Source organism: Patagioenas fasciata, chromosome 1, assembly GCF_037038585.1.
Source record: "Patagioenas fasciata isolate bPatFas1 chromosome 1, bPatFas1.hap1, whole genome shotgun sequence".
In the NCBI taxonomy this organism is placed as follows: Eukaryota; Metazoa; Chordata; class Aves; order Columbiformes; family Columbidae; genus Patagioenas; species Patagioenas fasciata.
In genome coordinates this window covers 171,951,369-171,975,781 of record NC_092520.1, presented here as the reverse complement: position 1 = coordinate 171,975,781, position 24,413 = coordinate 171,951,369, and the positions used below count along the sequence as shown (strand labels likewise).

Here is a 24,413-nt window from a genome sequence, read left to right as displayed (position 1 = left end):
CTAAAAAAGGCCCTGCACAAGTTTTTAAACAATGTGTGTAGAGTGCTTTTTTTTGGTGTTGTCAGTATATCCTGCCTCACTTGCGTAGCATCTAGAACATGGAACTTTCTGGATTTGCCAGTTCAGTTGTAAATGTTTGTTTAATAGGCTGTTCAACTAATTTTAAGAAATTAATTAATGTACGCATACAGTAACAGGCACTGACTTCATTTTTAATGCAGGGGTGATTCAGGTTGTGCTCTGCTAACTGAGTTTTTTCTGATGTGTGTGTGGAAGGTATTACAGCCACAAACTATCAAAGCCCATCAGAAAATGCCCGTGAAGGAGGCACAGTGACTGAAAATGGTGATGGGTCATCTCCAGATGCCATGAGCGCTGCTTCAGAGAATGCCCACGAGACTAGTGAAGAAATGGTAATATTATCAAATCCCGTTAGAATACATGTGTCAGTAAATTAAACCTTAAAATGGAGCTAAAGTGAATGCTTTTAGAAGTGTTTTTTCTAATAGTTTTGGGAGCTTTTGTCAGTGCGTTATGTAAGCCTATAGAGCTAGTGCACTTGGATTAAGTACAACTGCAGATTATAATCCACGTTACACTGAGTATTCTCTGTCTTTATCTCCTCTGCAGCCACTGTTGATAAATAACAGTGGAGTCTTAATGTCAGAAAGTATTTCTGCTTTAACACATAGCAATATTTTGTAGTTTCATCATGCTCTTTTATGCTCTGTTGAATATATTTAAAATGAGCTTTTTATCTATATTTGATGTTAAAAGAAAACACTGTAATTGACATTTCTTATATGGTGATGTTTCCTTAGCACTTGGAGCATTCTGTAGTGTTTTCAAATAGGGGCATAACAACTGCCCTACTGGGTCAGGTCAGAGCAGGGCCTGTTGCAATTGAACAAGAGGTGGTGGTTTTAAACTTAAAGAGAGGAGATTCAGGCCAGACATGAGGCAATTTTTTACAACGAAGGTGGTGAAACACTGGCACAGGTTGCCCAGAGAGGTGGTAGATGCCCCATCCCTGGAGACATTCCAGGCCAGGCTGGACGGGGCTCTGAGCAACCTGATCCAGTTGAAGATGTCCCTGCTCATTGCAGGGGGGTTGGACTGTATCGCCTTTGAAGGTCTCTTTGAACCCAAACCATTCTACGATGCTCTGCTTCTTGTCCATAATTATGTCAAGAGAATGCCCAGTATTTAGAGAAGTTTCTAAGAATAGTGCATGTAGAGAGAGGTTCCCTCCACAAAACACCATGCAGGGTCCAACGTGTTCCACATGCCTATCCACTTAGTCCTTGCTGACCCTTGTCCTAATCAGTGCTTCTTAAATTATACTATTTTATCACTTAAGGTAATGAACTGAAAACCTAAGAGTGTATGGGCCCAAGAGTGAATTTACTGAAATCTCTTGTGTGCTTGATGACATATTTTCCTTTTTAGTAATGCTAGTCATGTAATACAACCTTTCCTTTAAAATATTGTTGGATCACCTTCATTAAAAAACAAACAAGCAATTTAAAAAACAGCTCACTTAAATTATTTGTTCTTTTAAAATACATTTCCAGTCATCTGTGCATATAGGCAATATGGGCAAAACAGAATTCAGATTGTTATGCAAATGCATGCTAGTATATTTTTTCTACTTGGAGAATGTAACTAAAAAGTCATTAGAAAAATGAGCTCAGAGTAGTAGCAATGATGATGGGCATGTATCTTCTTATACCAAAGCTGACTTTTGAAACTGGCTGCTGCTTTTTTTTGAAAGATACTACAGTCCCGTAAGTAAAGCAGAATGGCTGACTGCTGTGCAGATAACCTACGTGTAGTAGCCTGTCCTGGTTCTTTAACCTGGTCTGAGTTGGCACTGCACAGGCTTGGTTGTGCTTATGAGATGCATGAAGTCAAATGCAACCTTAGAAGATTTCAGGTGTCATGCAGGTCACATGCTTCTTTGTCTTCCTTTTATGACTTTTCTGGCCAATTCTGAATTGGTGTTAGTGGGTTATAAATACAAGTGTCTGTCTTTGGACAGTTAAGCAACCCATTGTCAAGCCAATGACTACAAAAAGAAAAGAAGAAATGAGAAAGCTTTGTGTTTTTCTGTGCACAAGGGTTATGGATACAAAGGTTCTTTTCTTTCAGTGAGGGAAAAGGTTTATACAGAACTTACAAAAAAACAATAACCACTGTAAATGTAATTTATAATCTCATATTGTTTTATTTTGGTTTTGTTGACAGATGTCTGTTGTGGTTTTCCAAATATTTGGTGTTAATGGTGAAATTGACATCAGAGGTGAAGACACAGAAATATGCCTCCAGGTCAACCGAGTGATACCAAATCAACTGGGAAATATCAGTGTTCGACACTATCTTTGCAACAGAACTGTTGGTAAGAACTAACAGTGACATTTCAGTGTTGTGAGATTGGAGTTGGAAACATTTGTTCTAAGTAAATAAAAAAACTATTAGCCTTAAAGCTCAAAACCAGTTTTATGTTAATACAATAACATCCTTTGTATGCTGGTTTAGAATATTTGCTCTGAGTTCTTTTCTAATACATTGAAAGGGAAAGAAACAAAAACAGAACGATTTCTGATAGTGCAGGTAAAAAAGACACACATTGCATTGAATTGTTGTCGTTAGTTTGCTTTTTCTAAATTAAAAAAGTTGCATTGTATTACGTTACTATTTTATGAAGATGGAACTCCTTTACTGCTCTAATGATACTTTACTTAAATGTATCTCGGTTTGAAGAGCTGCTTCTTTTATTCAAGATCTATTTTTATAGATTAAGTTAACACCCACAGTTTAAACAGATTTATAATCTATGGTTTAAGAAAAGTGAAAAAATGCCTCTCTGTCAGGAAATACGAGTTGCAAGAACAGCCTTTTTTCTCTTTTTTTAAGCTCAATAGGAACACAGGGTGTAGTTTCATGCCAGATATTTGCAAAACTAGATCAACCAGTGTGTTGTCAGAGCTGTTCTTGGGCATGAGTACTTAGACATTCTCTGCCAGAAAGCCTAGTTCACATACTGAGGGTTTTTCCTTGGCATGATGCATTGGCATGCTGCTTCATGTCACAGTTTGCTTTGCTGCCCTCTGCCAGCCTTCCACATGGATTGCTGGATGCCAGCTCTGTTGCGCTGTAGGGTTTCTGGGGCAGATCCATGATGCTTCTGGTTCATGTCCTTTCCCAGGAAATAGCTATAGCAGCTGTTGGCTGCCATTTATTTTAAGCCTTGCAGCAACGTGGATTTTCTTTGGGAAGTTGTGCTTGGTTGTGCAAGCTCTGATGCTGTAGCTAAAGAACCTGTTTACGGGTAAGGTGAGCGGTTGCCAGCAGCTGCTGCCTGAGCAGCTGTTGTGTGATGTTGCAGTTGCATTCAGGCATCTGAAGGCAAGAGGGAGGTCCAGCAGGGAAGACTCATGGCTGACCTTCAGTTCATACAGCAGACAAATTGATTTCTGGTCATCTGTCACATCCTCTGTAAAAGCAAGAGGGAGTCATAGTAAGAACATGCCACCTTCCTGCTCTCATGTGGATCTGAAACTAGAACCTGCTTCCTCTTGTTCAGCTGTTTACAAGAGGCTTGTGCATTGGCTCATTTTATGGACAGAAGGTTATAATGTGACTGGAATCTACAAATATTGCCAATTCGTCTCTCTTCCTTTCTCTTTCTGGTGGGTACCTGAATGGGTGGGCCAACAACACTTCCTTTGTATGTCGTTGGTCACTCCCATTCTATAAGGTAACTCTTCACTGCACTGATCTTCTCTTGACTGTAGGGCTGTGTTTTCTATACTGAGTAAGGAATCTGCTGCAGCCTCTGCTGCTGCCCATCTCCCAAATTTATTCTAAAAGAACAACTAAGGAAAAAAACAAATAAAAAAATCCAGAGGATCATGGTTGTAAAAAAGCCTGAGAATTACATCAAAAGAAACAATTTAAATAAGTTAGTGGTAACAAAATACAGTGAGCAAAAGTGTAAGAAAATATCCCAAGACCTTTAGTAACTGCCCAAGACCTTTAATAAAACTTACTCAAGTGCTGAATTAACAGTTGTAACCAGTAAACTGAGGAGTCATGTAAACAAATGAATAATCAAGTCGTAATTGCAGTCTACAAAGGCATTCTGGGTAAAAATAACCATTTAAAGCCTACTATACTGTTAATGCAGTAAGTATAGAAAGGGAAGCGTGCCTAATAGCTGGAATGAGTTTGAGGGCAATGTGGCAGCTGTGCCATTCCTGGCAGGGCTGGCTGCAGGATGATGCCTCTATCAGATCTTGTTTGGCAGCAGTAACAGAAGACAGGGGGATGGGGTATGGCAGAGGTACTCTGGGAAGGACAGTGCTTCTAGTGAGACCTTGTTGTGCTTGGAGGAGAAGGGAACAGCAGTGCACAGCAGCTTCTGAATTCTTTAATGCATTTTTTACTCCATTCTCTCTTCACTATGCCCCTTTCAGATATCTGCAGGTTAACCAAGGTTGGCTTCATGGCTGAGACTGAACGTGTGGTCTTTTCTTCTGCTGTTTTTCTACACTTTGGTGGGCTCTTCTGGCAATGACACAGGCATTCTTTTCTGATCTTGGAAATACTTAGAGAAGATATTGCTTATTTCTTTCTCTGTATTTGTGAGAATAATATATATCCTTGAGTGAGAAATAAAGTTTCCCAAACCAACTGCAGAGACTGCCTGGACAGAGTGGTTGTTGTTCTCCTACCTGGAGAGCTGCCCTTTGTCTCACAGACTGTAGCTAATTCTTTTCTCTCTGAGCTAGAGCCACAAAAAGTACCTGATACTTGCAGTGTGGTTTGTTGTTTTCTGGGTTTGGTTTGTTGGTGTGTGATGGTTATTTTGGGGGGGGATTGTGTTTCTTTGGGGGGATCTGGGGGGGAGGTTTTTTTAGGGGAGTTGTTTGTGTTGGTTTTAGTTTGGGTTTTGTTTTATTTTTTGTAGGGGAAATGTGCAATCTAGGACTTCTTAAACATTGGAAGAATTGAAGGATGGAGTCACAGCTGGTAGTGTTGTAGAAAACCTCTGTTCACAGAAGTAGCAAAGGGAGAGGTTCTGGTTCACAGCAGAGGCTGAAGAATCTCTTGTTCATTTACAGTTCTTCCCATTGGTCTTTGCCATCCCAGACTGATGATATATTCATGTACCTTGACTCTGGTGCCAATAGATACATGGATGTGCCCTGACTTTCCTGCTGCGCTAGGTCATCCATGAGAACTGGGCATCGTACAGAAAGACAAACCCAATCAATCTGCTGTCAGGAAAGCCAATTAATTACTCTGCCAGGCTGCTGTAGCTCCAGGCAATGTCTGTTGTGTGCTGTACTGAAACTGGAAATTACAGTTTTCAGACCTGTACTGTGTTCAGGTGGGGGCAGCATTACTTGAAAAAAGTTACTGCCTTTTGCTGTATGTCTGTCTGACTATACTTGGTCTAGAACGGTTGACTAGCATGCATGTTTTCTGAGATGAATATAGGAAGTTAATTATCGTTCTTCTCACCCCTTCTCTTACCCCAGCTTTTCGTTTTGTTTTTGTAATTTTTTAAATAGCCATATACAAAACAGACACTGATACAGTTCCTCCTGGCTGCTCAGAACCTTCTTCCTGGTGTTCTCCTGCTTTCCCAGAGACAGTGTGTTTAGTTGCAGTTGGGATCCATGGGCATTGCATGCATCTGTTTTCTTCACTTTGGTTCCCCCTCAGGGGAAGCACATTGTCCAGGAACACAGTAGGTGTTTAACTTTTCTAGGTGCCATATCGGCATCCCCACTAGGGATGTGGTCCACTTCTCCAGTTGTTAGGAGTCTGGACCAAAGCCAGTTTTACCCCAGTGTCCTTAGTCTTCTTGTAGGTTCTCATTAGGCCATTTATAAGCCACTGCTGAAGGTTCCAGAGGTAACTCGGAGCAGTCTGGTCTAGAGTTTTGAAAAATAATACATATTGTTTAAGAGAAACTGAGCAGGTAACATTTACTTACTCCTACTTCCCAAGGGCAAATAGGAATTTCTCCTAGGTGAAGTGGAGAACTTGCTGTGACTGGTAACCAGCCAGTGCTGGGGCTTGGCTTGGGTTCTGTCTCTGGCCACTGACTGGGCTGAGTGCATGTGGTACTTCTGCAACTTTGCAACCACAGAAAATCTATATCTATCCATAAAGAAAGCTTATGCTCTATGATCTTACCTTGAAAAGGCTTTGAGGATCTAGAGATACTGATCTTGGGGACAAGAAATGGGAACAATGCGAACGACATAGTTGCAAAGACCTGTAGGATACAGCGCGAAGTTGCTGTAACTTCCGTGTGGACTCGTTGCCTAATCTGCGTAACTTTTATTCACTTAGAGCCAACCTCCCACGTTTCTGAATGAATCTGACCCAGCATAGTGTCAGTGTGACTTAGCGAATTGTCATCTGGTTTCTACAGTTTCGATCTGTGCTTCATCTGGTTTAGTGTATCAAGAACCTGAATTCTTAAATACCAATGCTGTGAACAGATGTTATAGCATTGCAATAGAAATTAAAAATGTAGTAATGATATCTTTTAAAAATATGTTCACATGCTGCAAATGTCTTTTCTTTAATGGGATACCTGATTATATATATCTATATATATATATATATCTATATATATATATATATATCTGTAGAGACTTGATGTATCAAAAAGCTAATGTCACACAAATGTAGTGTGATTGGCAGTGGCGCCTTGGAATTTTAACCAGGTGCCTTGTAAAACAGATGCGTAGTTTCAGAAGGTATACTAATTCTATGCAGTATGGTCTTCCTTTATGTACAGGCATCCAGGATAAGCTTTACTAAAGAGAAGTGATGTCACTTGCAGCCCACCAGTGTTTTGCGGTACGTGTCAGATTATTCAGAGCAGGTTATCTCTGAAATGGAGGGGTAAACCACGCTGCACTCGTTGCAGTGCACGTTTTTACTTGCCATTAGGTAATACACAGCAAAGAAGACACCAGAGGAGACCTGCACTTCGCAGGATCACAGGATAATTGAGAGTAGAGTAGAGGAGGTGATGATGAGACAAGCTCTAGTCCCATCCTGTTCTCAAAGCAGGGTCAGCTCTGAGATCAGGCCAGGTTGCTGAGGGCTTTGTCCCATCAAGTCCTGTAAAGGACCTCCAAGGGCAGAGACTGCACAACCTCTCTGGGAAGCCTGCACCATCGCTTCATTTTCCTCGTGCCTTACATTCAGTTTGAACCTCTCTTGTTGCAATTTGACCTGCTGTCTCTCAGCCTTCTGATGAGCACCTGGCTCTGTCTTCACAACCTCATCGTAGTTATTGGAAGGCTGCTTGTAGATTTTTCTGTACACCTTCTCTTCAGTTTTCTGGTTATTGCTCATATATGCATAAGCAGAAATCAGGAAGGGGGCAGCTCATAATAAATTGCATGTGAGTAGTATGGGGAGAGGAGAAAAAACAGTATTAAAGAAACAAAATTAGAAACAGGAAGTCTTACTTCATCTTTAATTTTTTTATCCCCTTCTTTATTTCCAGTTTCTAAGCTTGTAAACATTGGACTTTCCTGAAGAAACCAGAGTTTAAACTGAGAAGCATTTTTTGTTTTAATTCTCTCAAATTTGTTTAACAGATAGATGCTCTGTTAATATAAACTGACATAATTAAGTTTACTTTACTTGAGTTACTTTGATTTCAGCTATTTCTCAAGTTTCGAAGTTTACTTCTTAATATAATTACTGCAAATATGGTTTTGGTCGTGCAGATAGTTTTTGTAGGTCAGCCATCATAGTGACCAAATGACTTGAGAATCCATGTGATAATTATTTCTAGTTGTGAACCATTCTTTTTGTACAGCAAATAGATACTGGCCACGCTTTACCCCTGATAATCCAGTTACCTTAAATATTTTATTTTATTTTTAGAACTGTTTACTTGAATGCTGCAATTGTCTTTACTGGTTGAGATACTGAATCTAACAAGAAACTGCTAGGTTTGTTGTTTTTTTTAAGGTTCAAATCTGCTACCCAAATAATGGAAGCAGCACGTGGTCTTGCTCTCTCTTTAACTGCATTGCTGTTTATGTTCCTGAGTCAGGAAATTCTGCTTTTCCAAGAGAATCCCTGTTCTTCTAAAGTCAAGTGACTTAAAGGTTTTCCTGACTTAGAACTGAAGGAGTTAGTGGAAGAGTATGCAAAATAATTGTTTTTCCTTTGTCAAGGCTTTGAGGAAAAACAGGGTTTTTTGTGAATGGTCCTTCTCTGTTGTCACAGTAAGGTACTATTACTTATATGTGCTGTGTATTTCTCTTTAGTACTTTGATATAGAAATTTGCTCTGAAGTTCTGGATTTGCAACACTGTAATTTGTGGATAATACTTCTAAAGTACTTTTGGAAAATCAGTCAGACAATAGAGGTAGAAGTAATTGCATCATAATTGCTTTTTTTGTACATTGCAGAATTTTAATGGAAATTTGTTTTCCTTTTGCAACAGGTTCTGACTGGAAATCTGTGGCTGGACCAGTTAATTCATCACCTGAGATTAGTTTGAGGTGGGAGAATGGGCCTAGTGCTGTCAGACATTCTCTGCTGGCTGTAAAAAACGGTTTTCTTCAGTGTCACGTAGAGAACTTCAGTGCTGAATTTCTAACGTCTTCCCTCACAAACATTCAGCATTTTCTAGAAGATGAAACTGTTGCGGAAGTGATGCCTATGAAGATAAAAGTTTCCAATGCAAGGATTAATTTAAAAGTATGTTAACAATAAGCTATTTGGCTGCTCTAAAGAAATTGTGTTCTTGTTTCTTTGATGATAAATTACTAATCTGGATACAGTTAACTTCAAAGAAACCGCTATCATACTCTGGAAGGTCTTTAGATAACACTAAAACAATTTAAAATCCATAGATTTGGTTAGCTCTGTGGTATGCCTGGGGGGGGGAATTCTCTGCATGACCAAACTATTTGTATGAATTAAATATTTTATACTTTTTTTTCCTCCTCCTCCCAGTCTCTTTTGTAGTCTAGGAGTTTTATAGGTAAGGTATACCAAGTTCCTTAAGGCACAATGTGGGTTATTCTAGTTGGGTTTTATTGCTTAGCATAGTAATAGTTTTCTAGTTACAAAACACAGATTTATAAGTTAATTCTCTTTCCTACTTAAAGGATTGTTCTTGCAATGAAAGCTCAGCACAAAAGAAGGAAACAAAATCATGGGAATTTCCAGTTCAAACCACGTGGCTACTTTTTCTTAGAACCCACATTTCATGTTCTGCCCTACCTGGAAACGGATACTAAAGAATGCAAGCTTTTATCACCACCATAACTTAAAATAGTAATGTTAAGAGGACATTCCTGCTCAAGTCTCCCAGGGTTTTTTCTTTCAAACATTTAAAGGAGGGGCTGAGTTCTGTGCTGCACAACCGTAGAATATAAAGATAAGGACAATTCTTTATTTTTCTTCTTTCTGGTGGGGTGTTACAACCAAAAAAAACAATCATAAAGATAAGATAATTATAACATTACTTTCAAAATTAATAATCACCCATATAAACTTTGAACAAAGTGAGGACTGGAATAGCAGCTCCAGTTCTGCATCTGGGGCTGAGGCCTTGATTCTGCCAAGATCATTCTAGACTGGAAGGGCAGTTTGTATCTCTACAGTGTTTTACTGAGAGTGCATCAGTGTTCCCTCCCTCTCTGATGCAGCTTTTCCATCCCCTGAGGATCCTTAGGCACTCGTTTAAGGCTGTGTCTACTACAGGAGCAGCACTTTCTGTAAGAGCTGTGAATCTCTTTCCTCAGCTTTCAATGTATCACATACGTGAATGCCCAAATGCAATAAGCAAAGTCTCTAATGTATAGTCATTTAAATTTAAAAGCAGAATTGTGCTGGTCAGAAGGCAGACTTAAGCAAAACATTCTTGAGAAGGCAGCTGTTTGAGGTGGGGAATATAGACTAATAAACTGGCAATAAGAGTCTGCTTGGCAGCAAAAGCACTGAAGTGCTCACTCAGCAGTGCACTCAAGTCACAGTGAAGTTGCTCATGATGTTTTACAAATGGCAGATTTGACTTGTTTCTACAGAGTTTTTGGGTGATAAAGAACGAGAGGCTGTGGTTCAAATTTATACTACATTGCCTGTCCAATGCAGTTTCTTTTTTTTCTCATGAGCCTTGATGCAGTGTGTTTCATGGGGGGGCAGAATTTAAGTTACTTTATTTTTTACATTTTCTACTGTTACCTCAGTGCTGATTCAAGAAACTTTGGCAGTTATATCTCAGTTTTCTTGCTCCATGCTTAATGTTGATATGTATAGTTGCTAACTATATTGGCTGTGTTATTCTGCTTGGCAGGGATAATGGACTATAAAGGTTTCCTGGAGAGACCCCAAAAGAAGTAATTTGTGAAGTTTCTCTTGAGTGCAGTAACATAACTGAACTGCAGCTGGTGTCATCTCCAACTAAATTCTAAAAAGACAAAATCCGCTCCAGAAGGAGAGCTGCACCCTTTCAGTATTTAAGTATTAATAGTTTAAGGGAAAATCAGATACTATATAGTGTGAGCTTCTTATCTCTGACTCTCAGAGCTCCTGAGCTAAAGAATGTCTTGTGTTGGGATATAATCTTATTGAGATGTCTGTAAAAATACTTTGAAGTATTTTAGTCAGACTGTGTATACTGAGTTCAGCAGACTTCCTCCAGAGATCAATTTGGGCCTTCAATATGATCCCCTGGAAGAAAAATGGAGCAAAAGTTTAGTGGAGATCCCATTAGAAAACTCTACTCTGAAATGTTCCCTTCAAGTTTCTTTAAATCCACTTATGTTTAATTGAACATCTTAATTAGCTGTTTTGATTTTCTGGTACACTCATTTTGGAATACTTTTATTTTTTAGGATGACAGTCCACGTGAAAATCTCAAGCCATCTGAGCTGATACCCATAAAACTACATATTGACATACTCTGGATAGAACGAAATGATGATGGCACTTTTCTCATTAGAGGTTTGTATGTTCCTCCACCTTGATATCTCAATATTATAATCTAATTATTGTTAATACTGTTTTTTTTCCTTCGTGTAGACGTGTGGCTAATAAGGAAAAGACAATAGATGGTAACTTATATAAGTTGCATTGCCATATACCTTAACTCTAAGCGTAGTCCCATAGAGGAAAATTACTTTTTTGAATAGTGCATTGGCTGTGATAACAACCCACAGCTGAATCAATCTGAGAGAAATAAAAACACGCATATAGCTTCATCAGGATGCGCTTCATCAGTGCGTATTGCTTCATTGTAAGTCTAAGGGTCCTTCAATTGACTGCAAACCAAACAAAAAAATTGCCTTTCTTTACAGATTACCAAGGTGGTTACCTGTTGTCTTTGGTTTTGTGTTACAGGTAGTAGTAGACCATATTGTAAAAGAAAAGACTATTTGAGAAGTACTAGCAGCAGTTTTCAGTTCTGTATATTATGGTGGTGTCCTGGCAGCTCATGGCTGGGATTGCACTGAGACTTGTAATTTGAACAATGATTTAACTTCATACTTTTCATGAAACATGTATACACTTAAGCATTTTTTTTTTCCTATAAGAATCGGCAAATACTTCATAGTTGTAACACGGCAATAAATTTTAGAGCTGGAACTTTACTGTTGTCTTTCACAGATGTCAAAGAATCATAGAGTAATCTGGACTGGAAAAAGCCTCTAGAGGTTGTCTGGTCCTACTGCTTGCTCAAAGCCCTGTCCACTCAAGTTTTAAGCATCAACAAGGCAATACCACAACCTGCCTTAAATAATCTGTCCCAGTGTTTGACCACCCTTATACTTAATTTTTTTTGGTAATGTCTAAGTGGAATCTCCTTTGCAGCTTGTGTCTGTTGCCTCCTGTCCTGCCACCTCAAGACAGAGGTGCTTGAGCACTTTCTGAGCACCTCAGGGAAGTTTGGTCCATCTTCTCTATACCCTTCCACAAGTTAGGCAAAGGCAGCAGTGAAATCACCCCAGAGCCTTCTCATCTTCAGATTTAACACGAGCACCTCATTTGTACATCATGTACTCCTGGCCACGATTATCTCGGTGGTCCCTCTGCTGTTGGTGTCTTTTCCACACTAGGGGATCCAAAACCAAATCCAGTATTCCAGATGTGGTCTCACGGGTGCTGAGTAGAGAGGCACAGTAACTTCCCTCATCTTGCTGGCTGCACCCTTGGTAGTTCAGCCTGTGCGTGCCTGGTCTCTGCTGTGAGCTCACTGCTGACTCATGATAAATCCTCTTGTTCACCAAGGCCTACAGGTAATTTCCTGCAGTGTTGCTTTCTGTCCAGTTGGTCCCCAATCTGTCATAGAGTGAGTCTTCACGCTGCCTGCAGCTGAACTTCATGAGGCTCCAGTCAGCTCATTTCTCCAGCCTCTTCAGGTTCCTCTGAAAACCAGCCTTGCACCTCAGTGTGTCAGTCGCCCTTCACAAAACTGCAGAGGGTGATCCCACCCTTTCATCCAGGTCCTGAATATAGTAATCCGACAATTTGCAAGGTATTGGATGACTTGAGGAAGAGGAGGCTGCAGGGTGATCTTAATGCCCCCTTCACCTACCTGATGGGAAGGTGTAGCAAAGATGGACTGGACTTCTGAGGGGTATCCTGCGGCATCGTTTGCTTCTATTTTAATTTCTCCATGTTATCTAAGACATTGAGTGTTTAAAGATGTTCAATGCATTTTGGCCATTGGAACAAATATTAATTTAGTGAGAAAATACAGTTTTTAAGGTTTCTTTCTGTTCATAATTTTTTCCCCTTTTTGCTGAAGTGCTTTGATCCCTGTTCTTATCATGGACTCCTCAGGTCCAGTGACTTCAAAGGCAAGAGGTCAATGCTATCTGCACTGCAGTGATTTAAGCATCTGCAGTGCTACATGTTTGAGTCCCCTTGTGTGTGGTGGGAGGAGGGGTTAATGAACAGAAAACTCTTGTTTAGAACAAAATGTTTAAAAAGCACAGAAAACCAGAGTATTTCTTTAGACTGTTGAGAACCACAGCCCTCATTTTTCCCTTGGTGTACAGCAGTATCTTTGAACAGATGTTACAGGGCACTTCAATTATAAATGCTTGAAAGTTTCTTTAATGCCAAGTCATTGAAATTATTTTCCAGTTTAAAAACTTGATCCTGCAGGTTTATTTCACTGTGTCTTCAAATGTAAATGCAGTCTTCAGATGAGATTTGGACATAGACACAGTATATTAATAGCAATATTAATAGTTCTGAAACATAATTCTTCAGAATGCGTATTCTTGTGGGGGTGATATTGGTCAGTATAAAAATGCGGTAATTTTCTTGAAGCTGGAAGCTAGATATTGCTTCTTCTCATGCCTCTTTTACTTCTTTCTTCCTCCAAAAGAGTACATGACTTTGAATTATATTTTTATTCTTAAATTTTATTTTGGGAGGTAAATACGAATGCACTTAATATTGCAAGTATATTTGTTTAGGTGGTTTTAATTTTGTGCTGATGAGAATCAAACTTAAACATGACAAAAAAACCCTAAGCACTACTATTAAGTATCTTTCTGTGATATAGACAATCAAAGAGTAAAGGATGTGTCAAAGATGAAGAATTCAAGTAGTGCAACTGGGACTGTTGGACATAAAACAGTGGACCAAGCCACGCAGACTCCTTGTGAATTTCCCAGACCTTCTAAAAATGAGGTATTTAGAATTACTTTTGACTTTTTCCTCCCCTCAAATTTATGCTACCATCCTTAATCATCATAATTGTTAGATTATCTAGAGTTGGGCTTGGGGGTTACGTCTGTTTAGAAATCTGTTCAAGATGGAAAATATGAATTATGGATGTTATAGTATGGCTCGGTACTTAGGCACGCAAAATAAATTCAAAACCACTTTTAAAATAGATTAATAGTGCACTACAGACTAATTTTTCTCCTTCACATGAGGGAGTTTTATGACGGAACAAGTCTCTTGTCCCCATCTCCCTCATCCCTGTACAACACAACTGCCAAAGAGAAAGGACTAGACTGTTAAGTCAGACCCTTACTATCAATCATACCTGGATTTTGAATTGATGATGACACAACTCATGCGTCAATTTGGCTCTTTTTTCCACTGGGTAAGAATCCATTCCAAGAGCTCAGAACCTGGTGTCATGGCCCCTCCCTTCGAGACTGGAACCGGCATAGCTAAAACGTTGGGTATCTATCTTTGCATTTTGAGCCAACTGCATCAACTCTCTCCACTTTCTACACTGACTGGGAGTCAGTCGCAACTGACTCAGCCTCAACAAACCTGCACTCAGCAATGAATGTGAGCACATGGAAAAGTTCTGTCATGGGAAAAGTTGACAGTATGCAGGAATACTAATAATGCTCTTTTCTAACTCCATCATTTCAGCTTATTGAAGAAAATGAATGTCTCAAACAGCAACTAGCCAAAGCCAAAATGGCCCTTGCTGAGGTCCAAATGGAAAAAGATGACCTGCTTCATCGGATAAAGAGGATGAACGTTGATCAGTAGGACGCTGTTCTGTTGGTGCAATGCATCAGCAACAGAACTTCAGGTGATGGTGGCATCTAAAATACTGTTTGTGAATTGCTGGAAGCCATGGTTATTTTTTTTGGTCACAAAGCTTTTAATTACGAACAAAATGTTTGTGAACTAGTTACTTTTCTGAAATTACCATTAAAACACTGTAACTTTTTTCAGCCCATTTTAAACTGAAATGACTTTGGAAGAAAATCTGTTTATACTGTAGTTTGTTACTTTACTGAAGAAAGAAATCATATCATCTACTTTTAATATTATCAAAGGAGATGTTATTTTTAAAATGTTTTGTGAAAAATGGATGGCTTAGCAATGACAGAAGGTGCCTAGGTGCATAAATGAGTAAAAAGTACCATGCCTCATTAACAAACTGTACCTCTGTTTGTTAAGATTATGTTGTTTTATTGCTACCAGAAGGTACCTATAGAGGAGGTTATATTTGCACTATGATGATATGGGCTAGATTCTCTAGAATAGTACAGTTGCTGAAAATTAAGATACCAGCTCTAAACTGGCCCTAAATTCAGTGTAATTTGCCCAGAGAGGATTTTAAAAAGAATCCTCTGGTGCTATAGATTTCCGTATCCTTTCTCCATGTGCTCTCCTAAAATATCACAGTAAATGCCAGAGAATATAAGTAAGAGGGCATACTACTGGGCTTTCCTTCTGCGTGAAAGTCTGCTGTGTCTGTACAGCTGATGTAATTTAGACATTTACACTTTTTCTTCTCCTCTCTCTGTGACGAGGACACAGCCCTGCACTAGGATGCAGCCCTCTGGGAGAGGTGAGCTTTGAGCCATTTTGCCTGCATGTCTGATTTCTGTACGACTCATCAGACATGCCCGAGGATGCAGTCCAATGTATTTAAACATGTGATGTCAATGCTTGTGAGAGGGGGCTAAATCCTACAGGGATTCATTAATTGTATACTGGTTTTTTGATAAAAAAGCTGTAGAGAATCATTTAATTACCCAATGAAATTGTGAGATTACATGAGATGTAATTACACAGTTTAAATCATGGGTGATTTGTACAAATCGAACAATAATTTTCAACTAAAAACTGGTACAGATGAATAAATAAAAAAGCACAACGCTGTAAAATAGAGACTATAAGAGTGTGCTTCTGAACAGTTTAGGAAACAACATACGAAAACATACTTGCCTGTAAGAGATTGTTTTTGCTAGAAGTAAAAATGACTGAATAATTTTACTAGCAACCTTGAATCTGACAACTGAAAATCTTTTTGTTGCTGCCACAATTGTTTCTGCTCCATGGGATGTTTGAGGGAAGTTTTCTCTGTAGATATGCAGACAAATCTCAGAAAGTATTTAGTATCCTGTGGTTTGACTTTGCATATTCAAGCTGTCAAACTAATTTTAATTAAAAGGTTTTTCATTAAAACTTTTTGGAGGACACATAACTTATGCTGCTGAAAATAGCTATTGAAAGTATGCAGATTTTAATCAAGAACTCCATGGAAGAACTAGTTCAGGCACTATTTTAAAGTCTGCCTTATGAAATCTTAGTTGAAACTCCCTCCAATGCCCATGGAAATTTTTATCTTATTATTCTGAATAAGATGAAAAATACACACACAAGTGTTTCTAATAGAGAAACTAAATATTTATATTTCAGAAGGTATTTAAGACAACACAGTATTAAATATGGGTAGTCCAGTTTCACACAAATATCATGTCAGATTCAGGGGAGGAATTCTTCTCAACTGGTTTAATTCTGATTGGTACTATTAAACTCAGTAATTCTAACTCAGTTTATCCCTGCCAAGATGTAGTTAGAATTATTCTGAAGAAAGGAATGTATAGAGTGCTTAGTAGCATGTTGCTAGAATAATATGTTCAGAATTGTTTAATTTTTAAAAAGAAATAAACAGCAATATCAAACGCCTGTCCTTATTACTGCACAAGCAAGTGCCTGCTGCTTTTGACAAAACACAAACCAAACCCAAAGCAACAACCCAAACCAGCTCTTCTCAGCATAGATGTGGAAATTCAGGATATCACTTTCTTGCAGTTCATTATAACTGAATACATTTCCACTTCATGGCAGGGGACCATTCAGAAGAGATGGGTGTGCTTGGTTGTGGACTTGACATTTACTGGGAGGGATAGTGCTGTGTCACTCCAAAACGAGTTTTGCTACTGAAGAACGCAGAGGGAGAGTTAGTTTATTAATGTTGGGAAGTATGAATTTAAACTAAGCCTTAATAGGTTATCCTAAAAATAGTGATTAGAGGCCTCAGATTAAATAAAAAGGTTTAATTCATTCTCAGGGCTCTGCTGGTGTTCAACACCTCCTGAAACCTTGGACAGGAAATGTGTGCCATCAGTAGAGCCTCTTGAATGAATTGCACCTTTTACTCTGCAGAGAACTAAATGGAACAGAGTCTGGAGAACTTCAGTGTATACAGAATACTGATTCCAGAAGCCTTGCAGGCAAACTGTTACCAACTTTTATTTTACGTTTTCTGTGGAAATTTTAACTGTTCTACAGATGAGCTTAACACTCATTCAGCTGGTTTAGAAATACTGGTTTAATGTCTAATAAATCTTTCAAAGTCAGAACCCTGGAAGAGGCTGTGCCCTTTCCCAGGTCCAGGCAAGGTCATTGAATCATTTTGGCATCCAATGTAATTCTAACATTGTTGGTAAGCATCCATTTTAAATCAAAATTATGTGGCCTTACAGAATTATCTATAAAAGGCCTGCTGGAAAGGCAGCTCTGCAGAGATCATGCCCATTCTCTGATGTCCCTGCTCCAGCTTCATGAGAGCAGCTACTCCAGTCCCTGGACCAAACCCACCATGGCAGCTGGCACAGGGGACCACGGTACTGGCTGGGAGGAAACTGCATTTCCTTTTTGTTACCTAAGTCCATTATTTCCTGGTTGCATCTGCTATGTCTGTTTGTACACTGTCTCCCCGAGGAATTGACTTGGAGTCTTAAACTGGGATCATAATTGATCTCTAAAGAATAAAAGCTAGCTACAGAACAATTCCTAAGTCTGACATGATAATGATTACCTTTTTATTCATAATAAATATAAAGGGAATGTTATAATAAAGGTAAAGACTTTATCAAGCATCTACAATTCCAGGAATACAAAATGTAGAAATGGTGTTGCAGAAGCAAGCTGCTTGTAGTGACTAGATTTCAGGTAAGTAACAACAGAGAAAATGGTTTCTATATTAAAAATGTTCTTGTATTGATCCAGTTCTTAAAACATTAATCACAAAATCCTTCACGTAGATTAAGCTCACTGTTGCTATCTCAAAATTTTAGAGAGTACTTCAGATTCCAATTCAGCTGTTGATATAAATCAGTATCTTTTAATCTATTGTAGGAACAGAAAATGGCCTTGCTAATACGCTAAGTAGCGATGAAGTTGTGTGTACTTGCTGTGAAATCCACTAATTCATCCCTCCCAGTAGGGAAATAAGTTTTTTGACGGCCCTGCAACACAACTGTACCTTTTTTGTTTTGTTTTTTTCCTTCCAACCCATGCCTTTTGAAGCGCAGCCCCATTTCCTCAGCCTCAGTGAAGACACCTGTCCCTGTGAAGCTGGCAGCAGGCTTTGGAGTGCTTGAAGCATCTCTCCCGTGTATTCAGGCAAACACTTGGCTTCCAGCGGTGCAGGCAACCTGCAATGAGCTGCACTCCCTTCAGCTTTGTGGCAGCACACCTCCTGGTCTTGTATTGCTTCTTAATGACATGGAATCTGAAAGCATGAGCAGCACAAAGATCATGTTAAGCGGTATTTAGGTATGCAAAAAATGTATAGTGAGAGGCTAGGAGTAGTGGTCTTGTGCTGGAGAAACAAAGCTCTGTTTCTCAATCCAATTAAGGAAAAGCATAAATCTTAAGATTAATAGTAAATAGACGCTGCATAGTTACAGGTCTTTCTCTGTCTTTTTAGCACTCTTATAGAAAACTTTAAAACCTCAAATTTCTTAAATTATTTTATCTTTAATATTTAAAAAGTTTTGCAACTTTCAGCTTCTCAAATCCTATAGAATGACTCCCAAGTATGTGTCACACTACTTGCCAGCTGAAACAAGGTGCAGCAAGTGAATCTTCAAAAGTCAGCTAAGCTCTTGATAGCCTGTGTTCTTCCCCAAAATAAATGGAAGCTTCTGCAGCATGAAGAGATGAATCTCACATTGCCAGCTACTTACATGGATAAATAATAGCTTTGTTAAAAGGTCATTTTGGTTTTATCCGTCATTCCCAAGCTGTACCTAACCAGTTACCTTAAAGTATCTGTGTTTTGTTATTTCTTCACTATCTCCTGCCTTTGTTTTTGTTGTCATCACTCATTTTAATATAAGCAGAAGTGGAGTATATGTATTTCCAAAAGTTTCCTCCAGGTAGTCTCAGTATTAAATCTTATGTTGTCTAAAGATTCCTGAGGGAATTGTTTTGGAAGTAAAAATAAGATGCATCACAACTAGATAAGAAACCATTGAAAATGCTGATTGCTTTATAAGGTGTATGAGATAAGGACTATTGCTGTATCTTCTGTGAGAGTAAGCTGGTCGTGTGGGGAGCATAACGTGTGAACTGGTTAATGCTGTTCTTCTAGGTTAGAGTATGCTTGAAACCACCACGATTTGATGTGAATTAAATATTTGGTAAGTATTTGAAACATTTGAAAGACCGGCATGCACACATGAGCACTTCAGAAGTGCTAGCCTGAGCCAGTAAGTGTGGAATAAAGAATAAGCCTCTAAATGGCTTATCTGTGGAACTTTTCTGCACATCTTCATGTTGTTGGCAAACCTCAATGCACCATTACCATGGGAGGTGCAACTGTCATAAATACTTTTATCTCACTGTGATTATATTGCTCTAGTAACTGTTGAGGCTTTTGAGCACTGGAAAATACTTTCGCACTGAGAATTACCACATTGAAGGCTATGGTGGTTCACGGTTTACTAATAAGAAAAACAGTGCTTAAGCATTTTTCAGAATTAGGATTTTTTCAGGCATTCTCAGACAGGGAATGGAAGATGGTTGGACTAGATAATCTTTCGAGGTCACTTCCAATCCCTGACATTCTGTGATTGTGTGACAGCGAGCGGGAGCCCCCGCAGGAGGCACCGCTAGATGGCACGGCGAGCAGGCACTCGGCCCTTCGGCTCCCCCGGGAACCCGCACGTCTTGCTTCTGACTCATGAACAGTCTCATTAAACTAGGAAATGTCAAGATACAATTTGGAGTTCTTATAAACTTTTGATGATTAATTTCATAATATGATTTTAAATCAGGCTGGGTTTCACTTTTAATTTAGATAGCTTATCTTTGTTTCTACTGCTGCCTTTATGGCATATTAATTTTTTCCTCTTTTAAACAAATCATAGGAACTGCCTGAACATTGTTAGGAGAAAGACTCTCTTCCCCCTTTTAGGTTTAAATAAATTCTAAAAACATGTTTTTATACATATTGTCCCTTTTATAGTAAAATGTTTATGATGTAGTGCTTCATCATTATCTGTTAAAAGCGTAGGAAATGGTTCTGGTTTTCCTGTCATTACATAGATGAACAACTCCACCTTGATATCAATTTATTTGTTCAATTTCCATGCTAACTAGAAAAACCTCTGATTTTAATTCTACTAATTTTTTTAAAAAGGAGCATATATACGGAGAGGATTCCTACGCTTCTTTGTGAATAACCAAATGTAATCCTTTACAAATGCCTACCTTATCCACCTTCACTAGATGGTAATCTAACAAGATAGTCTATATCAATGCTATGGTGTGTGGTAAGTGATCTGGAGTAATTTCTTTTTATATCGTGTTTGGCTTTTCAAAAGCTTACAGGCAGAATGACTAAGCAAAGAGGAAAGCAATCTATATAAAATCTACTGTAGGAATAGGGTCGCTTTATTTTTGTCAAAGAGAAAATAGCATAGAAAGCAGATGTCTTTTCATTCCTCTGGAATCCTGATGTGACTTGTTCCTTCCACTTACTTTAAAATTGTATTTCTAATAAGACACTGCAATTCAGGATAGGTACAATGGAGAGGGTTTTTTTTAAGGCGATGCAGTGCCACATACTAAAACATGTTGCAGAATTTGGCAAGATACTGGACACCGAGACAATCAGAGATTCTTACCTGAACTTAATTTGGTGTAGAAATGAGGCTTCTTGGGTAAATCTTAGCAGGATGAATCCCAAAAAATCATTTGCATCTAAAACATAAGATTCAATGCATGCTTGAAAACACATATTCACCAAAAATGTTGCTTACAGATTTCCTGTGTACTTAAAAACATATATACAACAGCTTCTTAAAAAATTATAAAAAATGCATTATCATCTCTAGAATTTTGTTTCTTATCCTGCGATAATGTAAGAAACAGTCACTGATAAATTCTTTAAATCGGTATCACAGCTATTAGCTTTAACTGGATCTTAAGTCCTTCCAAAACACCAACAGCTGGCAACATGTAAATCATGGAAAACTGCAAGTTCCCAATTCCTGTTGATCTGATGATATATCTGGGAGCGGTCATGACCTGAATGATGAGGTTCTTAAACCTACCTTTGCAATTATCAGAAGCATTTTCGACTTACGCAACAGGAAGGTATGTCTTTGAAGTCATAATGTTAAGATTTAAAAAGACTCCTTGAAATGGGACTTGACAAAATATTTCAAGAAGCAAAGACAATGTAAAGTTAATCTCTTTTGACTTTTTCCATTATGCAAAACATGTTCCTTATTTAGCTACTGTAAGTCACTTCTGTCAGGAAAGAGGGAAAAGGGAGGGTATTTGAAGTAAGTAGGGAAAACAATGCAGTAGAACAAATTTTGGGCACCTTACTCACAACAACTTGTTCCTATCAGGCTGAACAGTTGTCATGTTTAATGTCATTACGGCTCCCTTTAAATCTACAGCTGCTGGAGTCAAAAGCAAGATTTTTACCTAGCAGAAGTTAGTCATTTACAGCCAGTAACAGATTACTTTTTTTCCTTCTCCATCTGTTGATATAAACTTGTACATGGAGCAACACCATACTGTATGTAGTAGCTGGCTGCTAAGGGCAAGCACTGCCATTTGAGTGTTGCTGCCATAATCTCCCACTTTGCTGATGTGCCTTCACTTTAATGACACTTGGAAACTTCTTATACCAATCGGGAGAACTTGCATTAAGTGAGATTTCTGAATAATGGGATAGTTAGATACTGTGGGATCTCATCCACGGTACGGTTCCCGAGATCCATCGGAAACAGGCCTGCTAGAAGAATTGGAGACTGAAGCACTGGAGGTGAAGTTACTGGCTGAAGTTATAACTGAAACCACACTTAAAAAAGGATGAGGCAGAGCTGTAACTGAAACATGTCCCAAGCATGATGTACATTTTCACTACAACCATCTTAACAGAGTAACCTTCCTTGTGAGAAACATGAAGTGATACCAAAGAACAGAAAGAAGTAGAAAAGAGAGAATTCTTTTGAAAGTTTAAAAATTGAGGCAAGAGAGAAATCCCCAATAAATGAAAGACATGCTGAGTAATCAGTCTGGTGGGATGAGTGTTTAGATACCACAAAGACACGTATAGACAATGTACATTAGATCAGGTACCTTATAAAATGTACCAAAAGATTAAAAATAACTGGAAAAGATTATTTGATGTAAAAACAGTCCTACCTGAAACAAAAGAAATTGACTTGGGTTCTACAGCAAATTTGAATTGTTGTTTCCTTGCTAAGATGGTCATAGTGGAAGAAACCGGCTTATAAAAAGGTATTGGGCTAATGCAAGGCAGTGTCTTTACTAGAGTATCACTCAGAAAAGCAGTGGTTTGATGTAAAGCTAACATCAAAATAAAAGTGGGTGTTCTGTATTTTGCTGTTCCAATTTTTAAAATGTTTTATTGTACCTTCACTATGAAAAGGGATGATATTATAAAACATGAGTGTCACAGATGCTCACTAATTTGCCATTACAAAACCTATTTTCAAGAATCTACCATGCTTGGCTGGTTCAGAGGTGTGAAAGGAGAAACAGATGTAAGAAAAAATTGATCACAGTAGATATCAGGTTTATGTTACTTAAGAATTTTCCTACTTGAATTACTCATCCCACTTTAGTTATTCACCCTGCTTTAATACAGTTTAATACACTCTTTTTACACTGCATCTCTTTACTGGAGAGAGATCTTTTTAGCTCCAATTTGTGGTGTACTAAATTATTTGATTAAAGATTACTTTGCATTAATTATTGCATATTTTTCTAGGATGATGCCAGCCTATTTGCATATCTGTAGCAGAGTATGTCTCTGTACTCTCTATCCTCTTAACAAAATATGAAAATAGAACATCTACCACTAATAGTTGTACCAGTTTTCTTCCTATGGAAAAGAATCCAAAATGTAATTCCTAAATGTGTTTTGCTGAATCAGCTCTAGTTAGAAGAGTGTCACAGATATACTGGTATCCTTGTAATCCTGATGGCTACCTTTGCCACTGATGCTCTGGTGTAGGTCAACACACTATTGTGGTGTTTAAGCATTTATCTTTTTATATATATATATGTGTGTGTGTGTGTGTTTCTGCCTCTGAGCTCTTAGCTTTAATTTAGCTACTGAATTAAAATTAGTAGGGCTTTTTGCCTGGGGTCCATAGTCACCTTTGTTTCAGATAAATAATGAGTGTAAATCAAATGAATTGGCTGGTTTCACCATAGACTTTACTAATTATTATTTTTGACCAAAATCTGTTGTATTGTCTGAAGGCTGAACATGAGAGTTGTCACATTAGCAAACAAATTACTCATGCTAATATTTTCCTCTGTAATCCAGTTACACAAGAGATAAATGAGATTTAGAAATTCCCTGCACAACCACGTCCTCTCACGCAAAAAGCAATAACTTTCTTCCCTAGGCAGTACAGGACTAGCTTTCAAATTTAAATAAACACTCTAGAATGTTATTTTGCGGGGCTTGGAGAACTAATTAAGAATGAAGAACCTTTTTCTGTTGGGCTATCTGAATAAAGTATGTCAGGGGCCTAATCTTGTGCTGGGAGCAAAGTATCAGCTTCACAAAATCACTATCTCTGACAAATTTGGTATTAATGTTCCTCTCGGCAGACACCAGAAGCACTCTTAACATCAGAATCCCTGTGCAGTTGTATATGTACTGTACAAAAACATAATAAACAATACTGTGTATTTAAATTTACATATAAAGACTACATTAAACTACAGTCTTAGACAAGGCAGTATCCCAAGTCAAGATAGATTAGCTAGATGATGAGCAAAGCTTGCATACCTATTGCGTGTGCTGTGTTACTCTCAGTGCGCACACATAGGTCGCAGTCTCCATGCTAACAGGTAATTCATCAGAATAAGAGCACATGCAACCAAGCATTATACAAAGCAACCCTAAGCATATTCTAAATGAAAATGTTTGAATGTTTTAAGCCTGTACCCTGACAATTTCATTGTATTTCCCTAGTTCTTGTTTAGGAAAAAATAATGGATAATGTTTTTGTATTTACCTTTTCCATACCACTTATGATTTTATATGCTATCTTCCTATGGTTACCATTTTTTTAAAGTGGAAGTGGCCTAGTCTATTTAGACTATACGAAGGCTGTACTATACATCTGATCATACTACTTCTTCACTGTATCTTGCTTAGTTCTGATGTAATCTTTTTGAGACAGGACAAACACAATGGTTTTATACATTGACATAATGATGCTCATTTCCTTCGCTAATGATTCCCAATGATTTTATTTGCCATTTTGATTACCACATAGTATTAACAGACAATTTCTTAGAAATATCCCAAGTAACTTGAGATTACAGAGATGTAACA

The 24,413-nt window shown here is 38.3% G+C and overlaps 1 protein-coding gene and 1 long non-coding RNA gene across 4 annotated transcripts in view; one reads left to right on the top strand and one right to left on the bottom strand.

The window, feature by feature from the left end:
- The window catches only part of BLTP3B (bridge-like lipid transfer protein family member 3B), a 59,407-nt gene extending 42,943 nt beyond the window's left edge, over nucleotides 1–16,464 (top strand). For both annotated transcript variants that reach the window (XM_071800419.1, XM_065838020.2), the window contains 6 exons: nucleotides 277–413; nucleotides 2,248–2,398; nucleotides 8,499–8,755; nucleotides 10,900–11,008; nucleotides 13,581–13,708; nucleotides 14,411–16,464. In XM_071800419.1, coding sequence (XP_071656520.1) covers nucleotides 277–413; nucleotides 2,248–2,398; nucleotides 8,499–8,755; nucleotides 10,900–11,008; nucleotides 13,581–13,708; nucleotides 14,411–14,533 — 905 coding nt within the window. In that variant the 3' untranslated portion in view covers nucleotides 14,534–16,464. The remainder of the gene's footprint in view (nucleotides 1–276; nucleotides 414–2,247; nucleotides 2,399–8,498; nucleotides 8,756–10,899; nucleotides 11,009–13,580; nucleotides 13,709–14,410) is intronic.
- Nucleotides 2,377–24,413, bottom strand: part of LOC136101703 (uncharacterized) — a 28,862-nt gene continuing 6,825 nt past the window's right edge. The window contains exons 2-4 of one of the 2 annotated variants that reach the window (XR_011736062.1): nucleotides 20,701–20,776; nucleotides 18,051–18,299; nucleotides 2,377–3,496 (exon numbers count right to left, since the gene is read on the bottom strand). This is a non-coding gene — a long non-coding RNA (uncharacterized lncRNA). Of the gene's footprint in view, nucleotides 3,497–16,164; nucleotides 18,300–20,700; nucleotides 20,777–24,413 lie in introns of those variants that run through there. The other variant, XR_010651371.2, reaches the window with a different exon arrangement.